This window comes from Pelmatolapia mariae, linkage group LG20 (assembly GCF_036321145.2).
Source record: "Pelmatolapia mariae isolate MD_Pm_ZW linkage group LG20, Pm_UMD_F_2, whole genome shotgun sequence".
In the NCBI taxonomy this organism is placed as follows: Eukaryota; Metazoa; Chordata; class Actinopteri; order Cichliformes; family Cichlidae; genus Pelmatolapia; species Pelmatolapia mariae.
Genome location: NC_086244.1, coordinates 31356536 through 31377039, shown reverse-complemented (window position 1 = coordinate 31377039; position 20504 = coordinate 31356536). Strand labels below are relative to the sequence as shown.

The 20504-nt window shown below is 39.4% G+C and overlaps 2 protein-coding genes across 3 annotated transcripts; both read right to left on the bottom strand.

The window, feature by feature from the left end:
- Positions 1-3259: 3259 nt before the first annotated feature.
- LOC134618379 (charged multivesicular body protein 4b-like) lies at positions 3260-9343 on the bottom strand. The gene is made up of 5 exons (XM_063463746.1): positions 9009-9343; positions 7333-7510; positions 6798-6912; positions 5253-5379; positions 3260-4621 (listed from the first exon to the last, which is right to left on the bottom strand). Exons 1-5 carry the CDS (start codon positions 9190-9192, stop codon positions 4557-4559), a joined length of 669 nt encoding a protein of 222 aa, XP_063319816.1. The 5' UTR covers positions 9193-9343; the 3' UTR covers positions 3260-4556.
- Positions 9344-9725: 382 nt separating this feature from the next.
- On the bottom strand, positions 9726-18337 carry LOC134618896 (vesicle-associated membrane protein-associated protein B/C-like). Of its 2 annotated transcripts, none has more exons than XM_063464507.1 (6): positions 17996-18337; positions 16561-16713; positions 15135-15238; positions 14659-14739; positions 13728-13859; positions 9726-11951 (listed from the first exon to the last, which is right to left on the bottom strand). In XM_063464507.1, the coding sequence occupies exons 1-6, from the start codon at positions 18051-18053 to the stop codon at positions 11784-11786; spliced, it is 696 nt and encodes a 231-aa protein (XP_063320577.1). In that variant the 5' UTR covers positions 18054-18337; the 3' UTR covers positions 9726-11783. The 2 variants fall into 2 exon arrangements, with proteins under 2 accessions (XP_063320577.1, XP_063320576.1); XM_063464506.1 differs by having other exon boundaries at positions 13728-13907; positions 17996-18336.
- Positions 18338-20504: the final 2167 nt, after the last annotated feature.

The window sequence follows — 20504 nt, the reverse complement described above, 5'->3', positions numbered from 1 at the left end:
CGTGAAGTCGCCAAATCCCGACGTGCTCGTGGTGACACCTCTTTCTGCGCTTGCGCATTGACAGTTTTTAGGGAACGTTCAAGATCGTGACTCAGAAATAATAAACTGGTGCTAAATATGCACGTTGTCGTTTTTATATAGTTCATTTTTTACAATTATAATAGTAAAAACTTTCATTTATCAACAACAAACTAGTCATTATAACATTACGATAGAAAATAATATTTAAGTAAAAAAAGAACAGAACATCAGCGAGAATAGTACCAGAAAAAAGGAAAGAAAATCAACTTAAATACAATGAAATAATACAGTAAAAATAAACTTACAAAACAAATTAAAGAATTGTAAACAGCATGTCCTACATTATCAGGCCATATTTCACTTTGTTGCAATCCTGACTAAGGAATTTTCATTTTCTGACGTGAACCTTTGAAAGTAAACAAATACCAAAATGAACACACTCAAAGAATGTGGTCCAGTGTTTCACTATCTGTTTGACAAAATGAACAGGAAATATTAATGTTAAATTGCTGTCTTAGAAAATCATTGCAATCAAAAAAATAATTTATCATTTTGAAGTGTGTTTCTTTTGCCTCTTAGGAAGGTTGGCAGGGATAGGTATCTGTTTATAACCCTGCTAGTCGCAGGTAATGTTTCATCAGATTTTCTAACCCTGCTAGTCTCAGGTAATCTTTCATCAGATTTTCTAGCCCTGCCGGTCTCAGGTAATCTTTCATCAGATTTTCTAACCCTGCCAGTCTCAGGTAATGTTTCATCAGACTTTCCTTTTGAGTGGCAGTGGGAGTTTTTTTGAACATTTTCTTCTTGTCAAATTTAGACAATTGATATAAAGCACAGGTGAACTTGTCTATAACACCTGCTATCAACGCTGTATAGTCCATTCTTTCTTTACAACCTGGAGCATATCTTTTATTATGTATTTCCCCTTCTGATCTCATGATCACATGACCTTCTGATCTCATAATGATTGTCATAATGTCACAATGACTGTATACAGCCACTGATTATTATGTAAATATTTGCCGCTATGTAGCTAATGTGCTATATCCAGAATAATAGTTGTACTTTAAGGGAAAATCATTGAGATCTGATAAACAGGCACCATTTTTCAAAACTACAAAAGATCAGTGAAACGGCAAATTGATTTTCCCTTTAGTTAAACTTTGTTGAATGAATACAAAAGCTGCATATTTTAGGATTTAGTGTCTTTGGAACAAACCAATTACTTCTCTCGTCTTTGTCTTTAAATCTCCTTTAAAAAGATTTTGTTAATATTTGTTCTTTGGTGTTTTTGTGATGCAGAAAGAAAAGAAAAAAAAGCTCCAGCTATACAACCCGTGCTTATCCTGGAACAAGACGCTGATGTGGTGGAGGACTATAAGTACCTGTGAGTCCACATGAACAGCTGAAGAGAAGATCAGCACAGATCTCAGTTTCCAAAGGAAGCTGAGATGCTCCAATATGTGATGCGACATCATGGAAATTTTCATCACGTAGATGTGACGAGCACAGTGGACTTTACTTTATTCTGCTGGGGGAGCTGGCGAGACCAACATAATGAGTAAACTGATCAGGAAGGCTGGCTCAGTGACTGGCCATCCTCTCCTATACTTACCGAACTGCCGCTCCCTCAAGAGACAGATACAGGAAATATTTCATGTTAAATTGCGGTCTTAGAAAATCATTGCAATCAAAAAAAATAATTTATCATTTTGAAGTGTGTTTCTTTTGCCTCTTAGGAAGGTTGGCAGGGATAGGTATCTGTTTATAACCCTGCTAGTCGCAGGTAATGTTTCATCAGATTTTCTAACCCTGCTAGTCTGACGTGAACCTTTGAAAGTAAACAAATACCTAAATGAACACACTCCTAAAGAATGTGGTCCAGTGTTTCACTATCTGTTTGACAAAACAAACAGGAAATATTTCATGTAAAATTGCTGTCTTAGAAAATCATTGCAATCAAAAATATAATTTATCATTTTGAAGTGTGTTTCTTTTGCCTCTTAGGAAGGTTGGCAGGGATAGGTATCTGTTTATAACCCTGCCAGTCTCAGGTAATGTTTCATCAGACTTTCCTTTTGAGTGGCAGTGGGAGTTTGTTTGAACATTTTCTTCTTGTCAAATTTAGACAATTGATATAAAGCACAGGTGAACTTGTCTATAACACCTGCTATCAACGCTGTATAGTCCATTCTTTCTTTACAACCTGGAGCATATCTTTTATTATGTATTTCCCCTTCTGATCTCATAATGATTGTCATAATGTCACAATGACTGTATACAGCCACTGATTATTATGTAAATATTTGCCGCTATGTAGCTAATGTGCTATATCCAGAATAATAGTTGTACTTTAAGGGAAAATCATTGAGATCTGATAAACAGGCACCATTTTTCAAAACTACAAAAGATCAGTGACACGGCAAATTGATTTTCCCTTTAGTTAAACTTTGTTGAATGAATACAAAAGCTGCATATTTTAGGTTTTAGTGTCTTTGGAACAGACCAGTTACTTCTCTCGTCTTTGTCTTTAAATGTCCTTTAAAAAGATTTTGTTAATATTTGTTTTTTGGTGTTTTTGTGATGCAGAAAGAAAAAAAAGCTCCAGCTATACAACCCGTGCTTATCCTGGAACAAGACGCTGATGTGGTGGAGGACTATAAGTACCTGTGAGTCCACATGAACAGCTGAAGAGAAGATCAGCACAGATCTCAGTTTCCAAAGGAAGCTGAGATGCTCCAATATGTGATGCGACATCATGGAGATTTTCATCACGTAGATGTGACGAGCACAGTGGACTTTACTTTGTTCTGCTGGGGGAGCTGGCGAGACCAACATAATGAGTAAACTGATCAGGAAGGCTGGCTCAGTGACTGGCCATCCTCTCCTGTACTTACTGAACTGCCGCTCCCTCAAGAGACAGATACAGGAAATATTTCATGCCACCACAAGATATCTGAATGGTAGTAAGGTATCTGCCAGAAAATAATAAATTATTATTGTTCATTTCGTCTGTTAAAAAAGATTCTGTCTTCATTGTCTTGTTTATGGAGTGATTTTAGAAATACTCTGTAACAAAGCTTTAGTTACCAATTTAATATTAAACTAAAAATGTACTCGCTGAGGTTTTTCTTCACTCACACTTTGTTTCTTTCTCTGGTGATCTGCTTAACTTAGTCATTTGACCAAAAAACAAAACCAAAACCAAACGCATGAACAGACAATGCTTCCACCACAATGAAAGAATTGAAAACCATTTAATGATTCGCAAATAATATTCTCATCTGGATAAATAAAACATAGAAATGCAAACATGCTTATCCATTTGTCCTCGTGTTACGTTTTCTATGTAAAAAATGTACATCATGTTGCTGAAAAACTAAAGGAATTCAACTCTTTTAAACTCTGAAATGCATGTGTTGTAGATTGGCTATAATCTAATCTTTTATAAACCACCATCTCCCTCTGGATGCAGTTAATAAGGTGTGACAATAGTTTAATATTACTAGTTTCTTTTTTTCCTTTTTCTTTTAAACATACATTTTGAAATGAAAACCTTTATGAGTGGGACACAGACAGAGGAGGATGAAAGTGGTAGGTTAAACATCTCTCTTACTAGCCGTGCGGTGTGACCTGTGTCGTGATTTCCCCACCGTTGCATGCTTCACGCAGCATCAACCAAAGCCCTCAATGGCAGCAGTAATGCAGTGTACTTAAAAAAAAAAACAAAACAAAAAAAACCCAAAACACACACACACTCAGCTGGGATATTTACACCAAAGAACAAGAACCACTGATGGGGTTGGGAGGGTAAGGGGAGAGGCAAAGAAGGAGCGAGCGGCAGGAGGTTGAAGAACCCAACCTGAAATGAAAGAAGAGGTTTGGATTCCGGCAAACACACACAGCTCAAAGCTTCTTCAGCCAGCACACACTCAGCTGCACCTCCATTTCCAGAGCAGTTAACAAGACGAGGAAGCAACGGGTTATTTTGTCAAGAAAAACAAAAACACAAAAAAAATTGCCACAAATAGGTAAACGGAAGAGTGAGAAATCGATTTTTTAAGCATTAATCATCCTTGAAAATCCCCCCCCCCTCAAAAAAAAAAAAAAAAAAAAAAAATCATCCAGCGATGTTAACAATGACAACAGCTTGGTGAATAACTCCATCTACTGCACCATCCAGCTCATAACACCACCCTGCAACATGAAATCTGTGGCCACCAGCATGGCACACGACAAGGACCACAAAGTGCTGCATTAAAGTTGAGGGTAAAAATATTAGGTGACTTTGTCCAGTATAGCAGACCACTCACGGGCTCATTTGTACTGAGCACCTTGGGGGTCTCTAAAGGGGAAAAGGAAAAGAAAGACTACAGCATTGTTGCTTTTTTTTGTTTTGTAGTGTTACACATAAAGTAGACAGTCCACTCTTCTCAGACACACAGAAACACTCAGACACAACATCCCATCAGTCCATTCGTTTCCCTCTTGTTCCTTTCCTCTCCGATGCAGGTGTGATGTGGCGGATGCTGCATTTACATGGCTTCCATCGCCCAGCGCTGCAGGTCCTCCATGTCGTCCTCGTCCTCCTCTTTCCTGGCTGTGGGAGGGAGGAGGAGGACAGAAATAAAAGATGTGATCTGAGGATCCTATCGAGATCTCATCAAATCCTCATTCAGCATTAATCACTTCTAGGCAGTACTATTGTAATTCATTATTACAAAATACTGCTGCAAGAACACTGACGGGGACTAGAAAGAGACAACACATTTCTCCCATACTGGCTTATCTTCATTGGCTTCCTGATAAATCCAGGATTGAATTTAAAATCGTCTCCTCATGTTCAAGGTCTTGTATAATAATTCCATTTGAGCACTTTGCTCTCAGACACTATCTCTACTTTTAATATTAGGCTTAAAACTTTCTTTTTGATAATGCATATAGTTAGGGCTGGATAAGCTGACCATGAAACCTTTGGGGCAAGTGCCTGCTCATAAGGGATCATCTGATTGAGGTTTTTTCTTTATTATAGCAGCATCTTTAGCTGACGATAAAGATAAAGATCCTATGAAATAAAGCTCGTTGAGGAAACCGCTGTTGTGATTCGGTGCTATATAACTAAAAATAAAACTACAGCAGTCGCATCACTGAAAGTTAGTAATTAACAGTTTGTATATCCTGCGAACAGCGTAAAAAATGCAATGCAAATGGTTACACCCCAGAGTTCTTACCAGGTCTGGAAGGTAATGAAGTCGAAGGCACATTGGGGAGAGGGGCGGTCTCTGGTCCACCGATCTCGAGCAGATTTTTGTCCAGCTCTTCCTGTTCCAGCTCGTCCAGCTCGGCAAGCAGCTCATCCTGAGAAGCAAAGAAATTCACCCCAAGGATGAAGACCAGCACCAACGTATTCATACCAGCAAAAGCAAAAAGATAATAACTAATAATTAGACTTGGCTATACTGGGTTAACCCAATATCATTATCAGTGCAACATTCATATGCCAAACACGGGATAATATTAACTCTCTAAGAGATAAGTAATGATATTTCTGAGTCAGGCGTATGAAAAGATGCTTATGTCATGTACAGTAAAATCCCACCATCATTAAGAAGGAAGCCTTAGATAAGAAAAAGACACAAAAGACAGAACGATTTCACTGTGGCCAAGAGGATTCACGGTCGAACACAGCAGAATTTAGAAATGTGTTTAATGTGAATGAGAAAGGATTAGAATAGACACTGGAAACCAGTATCAACTAGATAGATGTAGGGCATAAATATAGTATAAACTAAGTATGGAGCATATGCATAAATGCACATTTAAGTAACTGTACGTTTATGTGGTTGTGTGAGGCTGTGTGTTAAAGCCCAGTGTCTCTCTACTCTCTCTCCGTTGTGTGGTTCAACTTCTTTGCATGCTCGTTAGTGTGCAGACTCCTTCTCCTGATTGGTCCCTGGTTCTTCATTATTCTGCCTTTTGCATTTTCTGATGGACTGCTGCCCCAGTCCTGTGCTCCAATCAAGCTCCAGATTATTCCAGAAGCTGTCTTAAAAGGGGCTGCCAATTTCAGCTTTTATATATATATATATATATATATATATATATATATATATCACTTAAATTGTTAATTTCATGTATCTCAGGCTTCTTGTTCGGCTCCACACACAGGTGCTTGCTTGTTTCTGGCTTAGTAACTTGTTTTGTTTCCATCTGGGACACTTGCCTCACCCTGATGATTGTGCCAGGTTTAGTAGAAACTGCACCATGCATAGACTACTCTGTGTACAGACAACAGATCTCGAGGTGGTACCAAAGGTTGAGTTTTTTTTCTTTTAACTGAGGGTGTAGTCATTTTTTGTCTCCTGTGCTGTTTTGTGAAAAAAGACATTAAAAAAATATTTTAAAAGAATCTATTAAAACTTTTTAGGTGCAACTCCACCTTCTCCATCCTGGTTAAAGCACACTTTAACGTGCCTACAAGCCAGGGTCATAACAGTGTGTATCTGCAGTTATCAATACGTTGCTGTGGATGCAAGTACAGATTAACCCTCCTGAACCATTTCATTTTTTTGATTTAAGCTTAGAATTGAGTCTTTTTTCTTTAATCATCATTACCTGTTTTATTTGGCTACGCTCTCAATTTATGTATTTTTGGTAATAAAATCTGTGAATAAAATGAGGCACTTGAACACTTAGAATCACAAATATTTAATACTAACAGATCACAGATATACCACACAAATGTAAACATAAAACACCTGAAGAGCTTCACCTACCTCATCAAACTCCTCACCAAAGCCCACAGGTTTAGAGATGGCGTCAGAGATTTCCTGGGCCAGTTCCTGCTGCTCTGTAATGTCCTGCATCAGTTCATCCACTTTGTCAATGTCCCTGAAATAAGAAGGAAAGACTGTGAGCAAAAGAGAATTCACTCATATAGGTTTTATAAAATAGGCTATTTAATCTAAATATGACGATTAGATGTCTGAGCAGTTCTACGGCAAAAACTAAGGAGGATGTCAGGCTTCTAACATACATGGCAGTGAAACCCACATACACTTTTTTATGGTTACATTTTACAGATACTGACTGAAATAAATGCATAAAAGAAAGGATTACTGCATGTTGGTGAAATTATATGCATTTCATTATCAGCAAAGCCTCCTTGTAAAATTTCTGATCATTTCAGAACTGACTGAATCTTCTTTACGCTTGCTTTAGTCTCAGTAACAAAAAGGAAGTTGCAAATATAATCTGTGCAGAGAGGTTTCGTCCCAGTCCAATCGATCATGCCTCGGTGCTCGCTCTTACATGTTTTCATGAGCAGACTTCATGGCCTTGGCAGCGAAGCCCATGTTTTTGAGCACTTCAGTGTTGGTGTTGGCGTTCTCCAGAGCCTCCCGCTGGAATTCGATGGTGGACAGCGTCCCATCGATCTGCTCGAGCTGCTTCTCGTACCGCTTCTTTCTTTTCAAGGCCTGAAGTGCCGCTGAGGATCCAAAGACAGGGAGTGGGGTGGGGGGTGGGGAGAGTCAGAATGAACAGATTGGCCTTGAAACACCATTTAGTGTCAATGGAGAGAAACAGTGAATAATGGTACTTTAACACAGCAAATATTTGTGTTACTACCCAATCAGGCTGTCTTTCCTGTTAGTCAGCACTACTCTGTGAACCTAGATAATTCACTGCTGATTATTCGACCACATTAGTGACAGTTTTAGCAATACGAAAGACAGTCAAATACAGCCTGCGTGAAGACTAATGGAAAACCTGGAGAGTAATTAATCAGCCAAAGAGGTCAGATGACAACAACCCCTGAAACCTGATAGGCTATACTGATCCTGTCAGAGAAGGTTGTGCTACGCTGAGTCATTCTGTGAACTTTGTGGATCAGAAGAAGGAAGTGATTAGCTAATGTACCATACACTGCAGTATTCTGACTAAAAATTGGCACTAAGTCTTTTTTTATTTTAACTTAATACATCTGGTGGCGCCATTAACTGTCCATCCATTTTTCTTCTTCCACTTATTCAATTTAGGTGTTGCGAGGAGGGGACTGAGGGCTGGCTGGAACTTATCCCAGCTACCATAGAATGAGAAGCAGGGGTACACCCTGGACAGGTTGCCAGTCTATTACCGAGCTAACACAGACAACCATAAATCATCAATTGACCTAATATCATGCATGTCTTTGGACTGTGGGAAGCGATGGAGAACCCGGAGAGAACATGGAAACTCCACACTGGCTGGATTTGAACCTGCGATCTTCTCGTTGGGAGGCGACACCGCTAACCATCCTGATCTAAATTAAATTTACTCTGATCCCTAGAAATGTGCTCGATGTCAACAAGAACAATACACATGTACAAATCTATATGGTTGGTTCCACGTTGTGGTAGAACCTGGTCAACTTGTATTACAGTTAACTTATAATGAGCCCCAAGCTGTGGTCGGCTCACGTAATCATCTGTAAAGAGACTGTGGGACCTGCTGGAGGTCCACGGGTTTTTATACGGACATCTGATCAAGGTGCAAACACGCCCACCTCTCTGACACTTATAACACGTGCTCAACCCTTGTCCTGGCTAACTGGGTCGATATCTTTATTGCCGCTATATTTGCAACATCATACCTAACAGTCTATATACACACCACACCTTCAACCAGGTCTCCTGATTTTTAAACGACCACCTATGAGTCAAAAGAAAACTCGAATATTGGCAAAGGCCAAGGCTAGCGTCCCCGCGGGGCCATAAGTTAACGGTGATCACATAATGAAGTCAGTCACACAGCTAGACAGCCGCCCATCCAGGCTGGCAGCCATGGCCGTGGTAAAGACGCTGGATGAGGCTGCCAGCAGTTACGACACCTCGGGAAAGTTAGCCAACCCAGCTAACGGGCTAGCTAACGGTTAGCTTGAGGTTGCTGACAACAAAAATCTAACAAGCAAGAGAAGAAACTACGAAAAACCCCTCGCGGCGTGTCACCTCTTTTGTTCTTTGTGCCGTTTTTCTTTGCGGTCTGCAGCTCCTGTTCGATCTTCTTCTCTAAAAATTCCTGTTTCTTGGTTAGCATCTCCTCGGTCTCCCGGAGTTTTTGGATCGCCTCCTGTGGACTCGGTCCCTTTCCCGATTTTCCTCCTCCTCCAAATATCTTGCCAAACACCGACATGTCTGGGATATTACACAGCGCTTACTATAAAGACAAAACACAAATGCGAGATATCTTATAAAATAAAGCTAAAGCTACGTCTCTGCTAAGCTACTCGGACACTTCGCCTTAACCTGGACCCTGTAAGGGTTGTTGATGTTTTTCCACTTCCTGGATTAGGCCCACTGACGTCATTCTGCCCGGCGAATGAGGGGCGTTACCTGTTGGTTCTCTGTCGCCATCTGCCTGACAACTGCTTTTAATCCTCTTTAATTCTTCAATCACTCTTCTTTAACAAGGAATATATTAATAATAATAACAATAGTTTTTCCTCTTTTGAGTTTAGCAGCTGTTGTGCTTTCGTACTTAATGAACCGTCCCCAAACAACAAGTAAAGGCAGTATTTTTGCAGCTGTACAGATTTTTTTTTGTCCTGCTATTCAAGTATCAAAGTATTAGCAGTTACAGGGATATGCACACCATGCTTCCCAGATTGCATTCTTAACTGAAAGGGAAAAAAAAGAAACCTTTCACAGAACCAGACAGTTGGGGGGTTTATGTATTTTAATTCATTATGATGCTACATCATCCATGGTGGCTGTTTATTTTCTTCCTTTAGTACAGTATGTTAATAACTTTGCCAGTTATCTTTTGAGTCTTTAATTTTTATTTACATACAAAAAGAGTATCCAATTACTGTGTGATTACATTGTTGTGACTGTATCTGCAGGTGTGGTCTGAAGCGCTGATGCCTTTGTCGTTTTTAAATCCTTTAATGTAGTGTGTATTCACAGGTCAGTCCTCTCACAGCTGCCCACATCCAGACATATCTGACCCCCTCCCCGCCCAGCCCCATGCAAATAAGCAGATATTCATTGTTTTTTTTTTAACTTTTGAAGAAATGAATCAGCCGAGATGGTCATGTGATGGCCAAGATAATACAGCTGTGTTATCTCACAACCACCAGAACTCAACAGGACACAAACGGAAAAGGTGACGGCAAAGGAAACAAAAACACACACACACAAACTGATAACCAGACTCAAGATGGTCCCTTTTGGAAAAGACAGTATTTTTTTGTTTGTTGGTTTTGCTAACATGGATTTTTCAACACTCAAAAAATAAAATAATCATAATAAATTCAGGTCATTCCATGCAGACTACAGAGTGCACACGTGAGAATAGTGCATTTGAATATTTTAAACAACAGAAGCAAAGTGTCTACATGACAACACGAGAGGAAGAAGAGAAACAAAAAAAAAAAAAAAAGGCAAACAACTGCTGTAATACACCAGAGGGCGCAAAGTCAATGCACCATGGGCAAAATTCAATAGACTGGTCAGAACTCGTATTACATACTCTGATGTGTATGGATAAGTAAGAGTCGGTTTTGCATGACCTGTCCACAGCTTTGTAGTCAGAAATTAGGCTTTTTATTTATTTTTTTCTGTTCAGCGTCACTGTGTGCAAACCTGAGGAAGTAATTAACAAACAAACAAAAAAAAATAAAAAAAAATAAAACAAAAACCAAGCATGAAGATGTAAATTACAGCTTTGTTTCTGAAACAAACAAACAACAAAAAAAGAAGCCAAAAAATAAAATATAAATCACAATACAGAACACTTTTTTTGAAGTCATAATTGTGAATTTACTGAGTCATGATTTTACTGAATTTCTACAGATTCCTTGGTCTGGATTACACTAAATCATCCAAATATTCAATTAGATTTTCAACAAACACCCCCATTTTTGCTGAATACAAGAAATCTGTTTGGATTATTTATTCATTTTTAAACCAGCCCTCTTCACAGCCTGTGAGCCTCACCGTCTGTGGTCTCCTCGCATAAAAACAGTCACACAGTCCGACACATCACTGCTCCTGCAGGAGGCAAAATAAACACACACACACACACACACACACACACACACACACACACACACACACACACACACACACACACACACACTCTCTCTCCTGGCTTTTTCTTTTCTTTTTAAAACCCCAAACTCTTTAGAGGACAATACATGAAGCTTGAGTCTAGAGAGAAAGGAAAGAAAAAAAAATAAAACAGTCTTTCACTGATCAACTGTGTTCACCTCTCCTTGCAGATTAATAAGTGGAAGAGATTATCAGAAGAGGGTTAGAGCTTTTTTTTTCTTTTTTTTTTTTTTTTAAACAGACAATGTGTGTGAGCAACTTATGAAAACTTGCAAATCAATGAAAGACTTTAGACATTCAGCCAGAGTGAAGCCACTTAAACACACGACTAACTGTTACCTGTGCAAGTTAAGGAAGATCATTTAAGGAAGAGAGATGGACGGAAAGAACAGATTAAAAAAAAAAAAAAGAAAGAAAAAGAAAAAGAAAAAAAAGAAAAAGAAAAAAGGACCTGTGACAAAAATGCTCGCACTCATGGTTTAACTTGGGATAGCCTTCTTTCGTTTTCTTTTTACACCAAACCATCATGATATTGCCTTAAATGTTTAAAAAAAAGAAAGAAACAGATCAACATAAACCCAGAAGACATCCCCGTCGCCGTTGCTGACACGCGTCCTCCCAAGCACGCGGTCTATCCGTCCGTCTGTCACTGTGCTCTGTCCGTCTGTGTCCCTACAGGGCCAGCTTGCCAATGATGACTCCAATCACAAAGAAGAGCACGCAGAACGCCAGCACGCGGGTGCTTAGGCCTTCGTCCCTCACGGCTGTGGTGGCCATGGTGGAGGAGGAGTGAGCGGTGGCCACTGGTGTCACCTTTCTCTTCCGCAGACCGTCATCCTCCTGTGATGAAGACGAGGAGTCAGAAATACAAGTTGACTTATAAGTTGACTTTTAATTTGGTAGAATTTGTCACTCCGCATCTCAATGATAGCTTATCAAAAATCTGATATAAAAATAAATATGTCATTACTGGATTTTTAAACAATGTTTACACCAGGATCATTTTCCATCATTTAACAAAGAGCCAGCATAGTGAACAGTTTTGCTTTTCTTTTGCAAGCAGCTATAACACTGCTGCCTTCAAGTGCTGTCAGAATTTTTTTAATTATTATCAAACTACAGAAAACAAAAACAAAAAAATGAAAAAAAAAAATCAAAAAAAAAGAAAAGAAATCACAGATAATAACAATACCGATATCAAAAGGACAAGGAAGCTTGCGGGAAATTTTATGCCCGAATATAAAGCTTTACATACAAAACATACAATTTTCACAAATGCTCAATGTGTCCCCCTCTCCATGCACGGCATTTGTCCATACCACAGCCAAACTTGTCCCATACTTTTGCAAGCGTGTCTGGAGTCACTGTAGCCACTGCTGTTGCTATGATACACCCAGTATGATGATTGTATATCATGTATGACTGTATGTTTGTTCCCACACTCCTCCTAGACGACTGGTTTAATTTTCCTGAAACTACCTATGGTTTGTAGTATTTTGAGTGATTAAAAATACAACATCAAATAAAAATTACTTTTTCTTTTTCAGTGCATTTGTATTTAGAAACTTCGTGACCAAGGCCGGTTCGTAAATGTATGTTGTTTTTACGCATCTAAATAAAACATAATGTTTAGGTTTATATCCATGTTACAAGTACACTTTAATGGTCACCAGAGGGTCTAAGTTGCAAGAACTGGCAAGACTTTACTTGCTATCTGGTGTGTCTATACGATTGGACAGCATTATTTGAGAGAGAGGGAAATCTTCCTGGATATTTGCATCGCTGGGAATGGCAGGTGTGGTTGTTCATTCCTTTAAGGTAAAGTACTGACTTGCCTCCGCAGTAATCTCCATCTTAATTTCTATGTTTCCAATTAAAATCCCCTATTATTCATATTAAAGAGAGTGTTAAAGTGTAACTTCTAGCAAAACTTTGCTACAGTGATCGCGTAGAAGTGTAGTTTTAAACATTGCTCAAAATCACCTTTACTTGTAATTTTGTAGTAATTAACCTATTCAGGTTTATGATTTATAGGCTGGTAAACATGTACACATAACAGAAAAGAAATTCACAAGAATCAGCGTAAAGAGCTGACAATGATATGAGCCATAACACATACAGGATGGGGTCACTGCCATTCGGTCCCTTCTTTTCATTCTGTTTCACGGTCCTAATGCATCTCTAATGGCTTCAAGTTGTCAGTAATTAAATGAGGTTTCTTTAAAATCCTCACTGACAAGTCTGACGTAGGCCTGTTCTGAATGCAGTTCCTTTCCTTACTTAGATGCTGTCTAGGGACAATTCTCTGGACTCGAGCAATGACAAAAATACTTTGAGAAAACTCAGGCAGTCATTGAGTCATTTCATTCTCTGCTTCACGTTAATGTAGTGCAGCACTAGTTGCACTAGTCAAAATATATTTCCTGCAATAAAACATTTTATTTCAGTTTTTTTTTTTATTTCAGACTTGGTCTTGTTCCTCCTATATTTAAGAGTAAACTCCACAGCAATGCTTCTTCTGTTAGCACAAGAGAAGATGAGCTAGAGCAGAAAATACAAGTCTGACTGGAATATGAGACAGACACACAGGCTCTTATTTGTTTTAGCGCGTCTCACCCTGATCTGTTTGTTTTCTTCCCGTAGCCTCTGCACTTCCATCTGCAGTCGCTTGCACTCCTCCATGATCTTCTTCACTTCTCCATCATCCAGCGAAGCGCTGGCTGACTTGGGCAGGACAGAGTGCTCAGTCTTAACAGAGGCAGAGGAAGACACAGTTTTGATGATTTCACTCTCATGCTGTGGAGAGAGAGTGAAGATGGGGAGTGGTCGGTGGGATGAGAGTGGAAGAAAAAAAAGGAACGAGGGGACATGCAAAGACAAAGCATGGAGATTAAAGTGGAAACAAATCACGAAACAAAATAAAATCACGAGATGGGTGATACAGTGATGTGTAGCTGATGGATACAAGACTTAAAAAAAAAAAAAAAAAATGCTCACAGAAGGAAAAAACTAAAAACTACTACTCCACTGAAACAGAAATTAAATGGTTTAGTCTGATTTTATTCTTTGAAGGGGACCTATTGTGCTTGTTTTCAGCTCCATACTGTTATTCAATGTTGCTGCTAGAGCTCGACATGATTTACAAATCGAAATATTCCTTATTCATCTTATACTTGGCCTTGGCACAGTCAAACAGTTGATCCACTGTCTGAAACGAGCCCTTTTAGCTCCTCACCTTTTAATGCTGCACTCTGTTTTAGCCAACCTTCTTTTGATTGGCTGCCTCCTCTCAAACAGAAGGTTTGGGCAGCAGCTTGGTGGGGTGCCCGTGCTTTCAGCCAGATTACTGCTTACAACTTTTCTGTCACAACAGGTCCCACTAAATACTCAGTCAGCATATAATCTCTTACTACAGACAGCTATTATTATGTACTTAAATCAATGAAGTACACAGTGGAACAACCGTTTGTGTAGCTCATTGGGGGTGTGATAAAATGTGATTGTTTAAAGTGATGTGGCAAATGCTGAAGTGAAGAGAAACACTTACAGTTTTGTCATTTTCTAGAGGCATCTCAAATGCACATCTCAACTTTGAATCCATCAGCTCTTCAGGCTTTGCCTCCTTCCACTGTTGACAAGAAAATGAAAAAGAGAACCTTTAGATTTTTCTTTTTTTGTATCACATAAATTCATTTTTCACTAATATCCATACTTCAAAGTAAATTCTCAACAGAAATGCCCTGCTTTACATTTTCAGGCTTAGGGAGGTGCATAAAAATGTATACATTTGTCAAACAGTTTTGAAATAGCTTTTGCAGAATGAGACAAATACATTGAGTGAGCTACATTATTCAAGTGTTCAGCTGAAGATAGACTTCTGGAAGACACAGATGCTGCTAACGCAAATAAACAAAACAAAACTCAGGGCCGAGAGGTAATGTAAGAAATTTAAACCCTTCAGATTCTCCAGTAATAAAATACCCTCCCCCCAAAAAAAGGAAAATAGTATGCTCAGGTACTCACAACTCCTTCCATGTCAGTCATGTCATATGGAGCCAGCATGGACTGCACCATGAATTTGTGTTTACTCTTTTCATTGGGGTCATAGTCAAAAGGCTGTAGCATAACTGTGGGCAAAAACAAAGACAGAACGAAGAAACCAGCATTTGCATGTCTCATAAACCAATAGAACACAGAGAACACATCACACGTTGAAAATGGAAAAAAATGTACAATGTCAAGAAAAATACTAGCGATTTTGAATTTGAAGGAAATCGCTGAATTTGAAGAATTTGTAGCAACATGTCTCAAAAAAGTTGGGACAGAGCCATGTTTACTGTGGTTTACCATTCCCTCTTCTTTTAACAACAGCCCATAAAAACAGAGGAAATGGGACCAGTTGCTGGACTTTCAGGGGAGTAATAGTGTCCCATTCTTGTCTGTTATAAGCTTCTTGCTGTTTTTGGCTGGTAAAAGGTCTGGACTGCAGACAGGCTAGTTCAGCACTTGGACTCTTTTGCTGTTATGATAGCTGAAGTATGCTGTGTTTTATTGTCTCGCTGAAATATGCAAGGCCTTCCTTGAAAAAGACGACTTCTAGATGAATATGTTGCTCTAAAGCTTGTATGTACCTTTCAGGACTTATTGTGTCTTTCAAGTAGTACAAGCTTCCAATTTTATAGGGACAAATACACCCCGAATACCAGTAGAGTCATGTATAAGCACTTTTCGCTTTAGTTCAGAGGACGTGATGTCTTTTAAAAAAATTTTATGTGTTGCTGGCATCAAATTCGAACTGAACTCATCTTATTCATGAGGTAGTAAAATGTCTCACGGCTAAACATTTGACACTTTTCCATCTTATGATGTGAATAAAATGTTTACAAAAATTTAAACTTTGAGTAAATTATACCACCCTCCCAAAAAAATAAGAAATAAAAATGAAAGAATAAAAAAGAAAATGATAACTGCAGGAGACAGAAACCACTTTAGTTGCCAGAAACAAGTCGTCTTTTTTTAAAAAAAATTTTTTTTAATTTAAATATAATAGTTATGTGCAGATTAGACAGATTATTGGGAAAGTCATAAGGAGGCATGTGTGTAAAATGTCTCCAAGCATGATGTAATTATAAACTCAGGTAGTGACTGCAGTATCCATTACAGGTAGTGCAGGCGAGACGCTTTATTTGCGTGCTGCAACACAATACACGGTTGCTGCTAGTTCAGCACTACGGTTCCATATCTGACGCCATTAAATGTAAGTATATTACACTTTATCTAGCACTTAAATTATGACAACTCAATATAGTTTTACTTCCATTAAGCCCAATAAGCTAATCTTAATTACAGAGTTAGGCAAAAATGGATCAGTATAAGCCTTTGAACTTCTACATTAGGTTCACAGCTTTACCAACTTTTCTGGATGGCAAAAAGATGCAAAAACCCTTACCAGAAACATTTATGGAGGTTCCAGCGTCAATGATGCCACTGTTTGGGCGCACACAGTATCTGCGAGGTGCGGTCGTCTTGACTTTGAAACACACATTTCTATCTGTGGGGTTGGTCAGCTTCAGGGTGGCGGTGACAACATCTGTAAATGGGCCTGAGGATGAGAAAGAAAGAAATGCAGTGACTTGAGTGTGCGTGCGAGCATGTGGGTGAATTTACACATGTCTCGTAGTTTGGGCATAAATGCAGCATTTGTTTGTCACTTGGGCTACTAAGAAGAAAGAAAACGGTGGGTGCACAAAGATTCTCCCAAGTAAAAGTGCAAATATACACAATGTAAAAAACCATTCCTGCAAACATCAATATGAGAGCAGATTTTTTTTTAGGGGTTTTACAGAGCCTGCCACAAACAGAGCAAATTAAACATTAAAACAGTGGTGAGAGCAGCAAAGTGTGCACGTGTTTATAATTCATGCCACGCCCTCAGCCAAACGTTGGATGCTGTAGAAAAATTACTAGATGGGTGTCTTAAGTGCTAATGTTTTCCTTTTGTCTCTGTAGCAATTAGGTCTCTCACACTTTTCTTGACAGCTTAAGCGTGGTTTTGGAAACTGATGTTGATGCAAGTGTGCATCAGTAACAGAGTGGGTGTATGGCTCTTCTCCAAAGCCCTGCAATAATCAATCAGTGAACAGCCCACTTCAAACTGATACCACCACCCTAGGCCCTCACTTGACCCATTTCTGCAGCAAAAATGACACACCAAGGTAATTATCCAAGAAAATAATCATTACCGCTGGCACTGCAGCTCAGTCCGTAATTTCATAATCATTGTGCTTGGATACAGAAAAGCTGTAAAGGAATTCGGGTTGCACAGTGGGAGAAAACGCCAAATCTCCTGCCGGCTAGCTTATAATATTGTGAAATAGCATGGTAATAAGGATAAGCAATGACACCCTGATCGTAGAAAATGCTAGAATAGGGAATTCTTTGCAGTTGGGCGGTAGAAACGACACCGAAGGGGAAGCTTAACTGAACCATTAGATCAAATCGAGGTGTTTCCAATGCTGTCAGAGTATAAAAGAGAAAGTATGACAAGCAAATGAGAGAATTACAGAAACGGTGCGGCGGGCCTGCCCTGACGCTGCAATGACAGCTAGCAGTTTGCCTTGTTGCTAGTGAGATTAGCTGGATGCTACTCCAGCGAGCTCGTTAGCACCGTCGCACAGTGTCGTTTCACCTGTCACCGCACAACTGTCGTACACACAATGTAGACTACAGCTAACAGCTATATCCCTCTCGTTTTACCACAGCATATACAACGAATGGCACGTTCCACTACTCGGTAGGGCAGAAATCGAAATACTGGCTCTCATTTACAACGCCTCCTGTGTTAGCTACCTAAGCTCGGCCCTGCCCTCCGCTTCTTCGGTTACCTCTGAATTTCAGTTCGTGTTGTGGCTCCAGCAACAGGACTTGTTCTGGTCTGGCCATGTCCCAGGGCTTCTTCCTGTCGTGACGGAGAGGACAACAATATTTTTTATCGCAGGTGGCCCGCAGAGGTGAAGCAAGCTGGCTCCCGAAGAAACAACCCGGCCGCCCTCGGTTTTTCTACGGGAGGGTAAATAAAGAGGGGGGATTTATACTCGCACAAACACACACCGCCACTCGAACTGACAGGCTGGCTGACTGACTGCCACCGACAGCTGCTGGAGGCTAAAAGGTGCTACTGCTAACTTTACTAGCAGCGGAGACGAGGAAGGAAAGGGCTACGTCACGCTGTGGGCGGGACTAGCAGGTGACGTGAGCTGGTTTTTGTAAGCGCTGTCAAAGAAAAGTCCAACATTGAACAGCTCAGGACTGAGATAAGACAGCACTATGAACGCTTGAGCCACAATAAAGATTTTACATTAAGGCCTAAAGCACTGCTACACATTCCTTAAAATGTTGTTTTAATCTTATATAGTTTTAATAATGAAAAATACAAACCATACAAGTATATGGAAGAAATTTCAGATCCTTTTTGCCATAGACTTTTAAAGAGTCCTCTTCTGGTTGCTCCCAGTAGGGGTCACCACAGCAGATCATCTGTCTTCATCTCGCCGTCTCCCTTGAATTCTTTCTCACACCAGCCATCTGCATTTCCTCCTTCACTTCATCCATGAATCTTCTCTGTGGTCTTCCTCTTTTCCTCCTGCCTGGCAGCTCCATATTCAGCATCCTTTGCATTAATACATATTTATTATACCTTCTCTGCACATGTCTAAACCATCTCAACTTGCCTCTCTTGTGTCATATCTCCAAACCATGCAGTATAACAAGTCTCACAGCCACCTTGCAAACCTTCCCTTTGAAAATAATGCCAACCAAAATTCCTCCAATAGGTCTGCATAACCCCTCAACAGCTCAAATTCAGATCCATCAGATATGAGTTCTCCCTTGCTGTGATTTTCTACCACCTTATCACAATCCATCCTCATTACATGCTCTTCAACAACTTCCTTGTACATTTTCACTAAGGAAAATGTTGAGTTTTTGGATACGGACAGCTGGAGAATAAACCTTTTTAAAAAAAAAAAAAAAAAAAAAGTACAAACAAAAACATGTACTAGAAAAGTGTTGTGCATTGCTTCCATACACACCGCTTCAAAACACATCTGGTAAGTTTTGAAAATATGGAATCAACATGTCAAGTTTTTAAGTTTAGGTGCTTAATGATAATAAAATTTTTTTTTTTTTTTTTTAATTATCAGGGCACTTGTTAGGAGGCTGCAATATTTCCTTTTTGACTGAGACCATGGAAACTGAGCCGAGTAGGCTTGGGAGTTACTTTATCCAGAATAAAACTAGGTAATTTTACCTTTAGATACTCACATCGGTGATACATGCAGGAAATCATTTACACCAGGAGTGTCAAACATAAGGCCAGGGGACCAGAATCTGCTCGGCAAAGACTCCAATCTGGCCTGCTGGAAGTCTTTGGAAATTGTGCCAGAGAGCATAAATCCTGCACTTAAATGTATTTTCAGAAGTTTTATTTTTCCTACTGAAGAAGACCTCCCCCACAGCCACACTCTAAGTAATAGATAATTGCCAAAGTTAAGAGGTTGTCTGATTATTATTTTTAAACAATGTATCCACAGTCAAATAATAAAAATAGGAAATTCAGTTAAAAACTTTCCATTTCATAATTACAGGACTGTCTAGGCAACGAGCTACCAGAACTTTGTAATTTTACACATTCGAGCCCGAAGAGTCATGTTGACACATTTCTTTATCACAAATAGCACGTGCGTATTAAGATATCTCAAGCAGTAAATATGCATTTAAATTCTTTTATACGGGCTGAAAGATTTTCTCCAGTACAGCCCTTTTAAGATCAAAGTGGGTGAACAGTTGGCGACCCATTGTGCTTTTCTACTTGTGCTACATCCTTCCATATTCTTTTCTTCCTGCCAGTCACTCTTTGAGATCGTTATATTACACATGTACTTTGAGTAGCAGTAGAAATAAATGAAGAGATAAAAAACAAAACAAAAACCAAACCAAAAAAAACAAAAAAAACAAAAACAAGAGGAGCCTAAAGAATTTATAGAGCTAGACTTGAAATAGCAAATATGTTTGATACAACAGTGCATTCAGATCATACTTCTGATTGTAAAAGCTGCAAGACAAGGCAGGTCTTTTTTTTTTGCTGCGGTGGGGGCAGGAGAAGGGGGGGGGGGGGAAATAAATATTAGCACCGTTAAAGATTGAGCGATTTGCTCCGATACGTTACTGATTTTCACAACGAGTGGAGATCAGTTTTTTGGTTGGGAGCTAGAGACACAGGTAGATGTGCAAAATGTTCACTGCCATGAGGATTGTTATTTTGCAGAGCACAACAGTCATAAGAATCGATAAGCTTGGATGCACTTTTGTCTAATAGTGTTGTTGATTTCCATC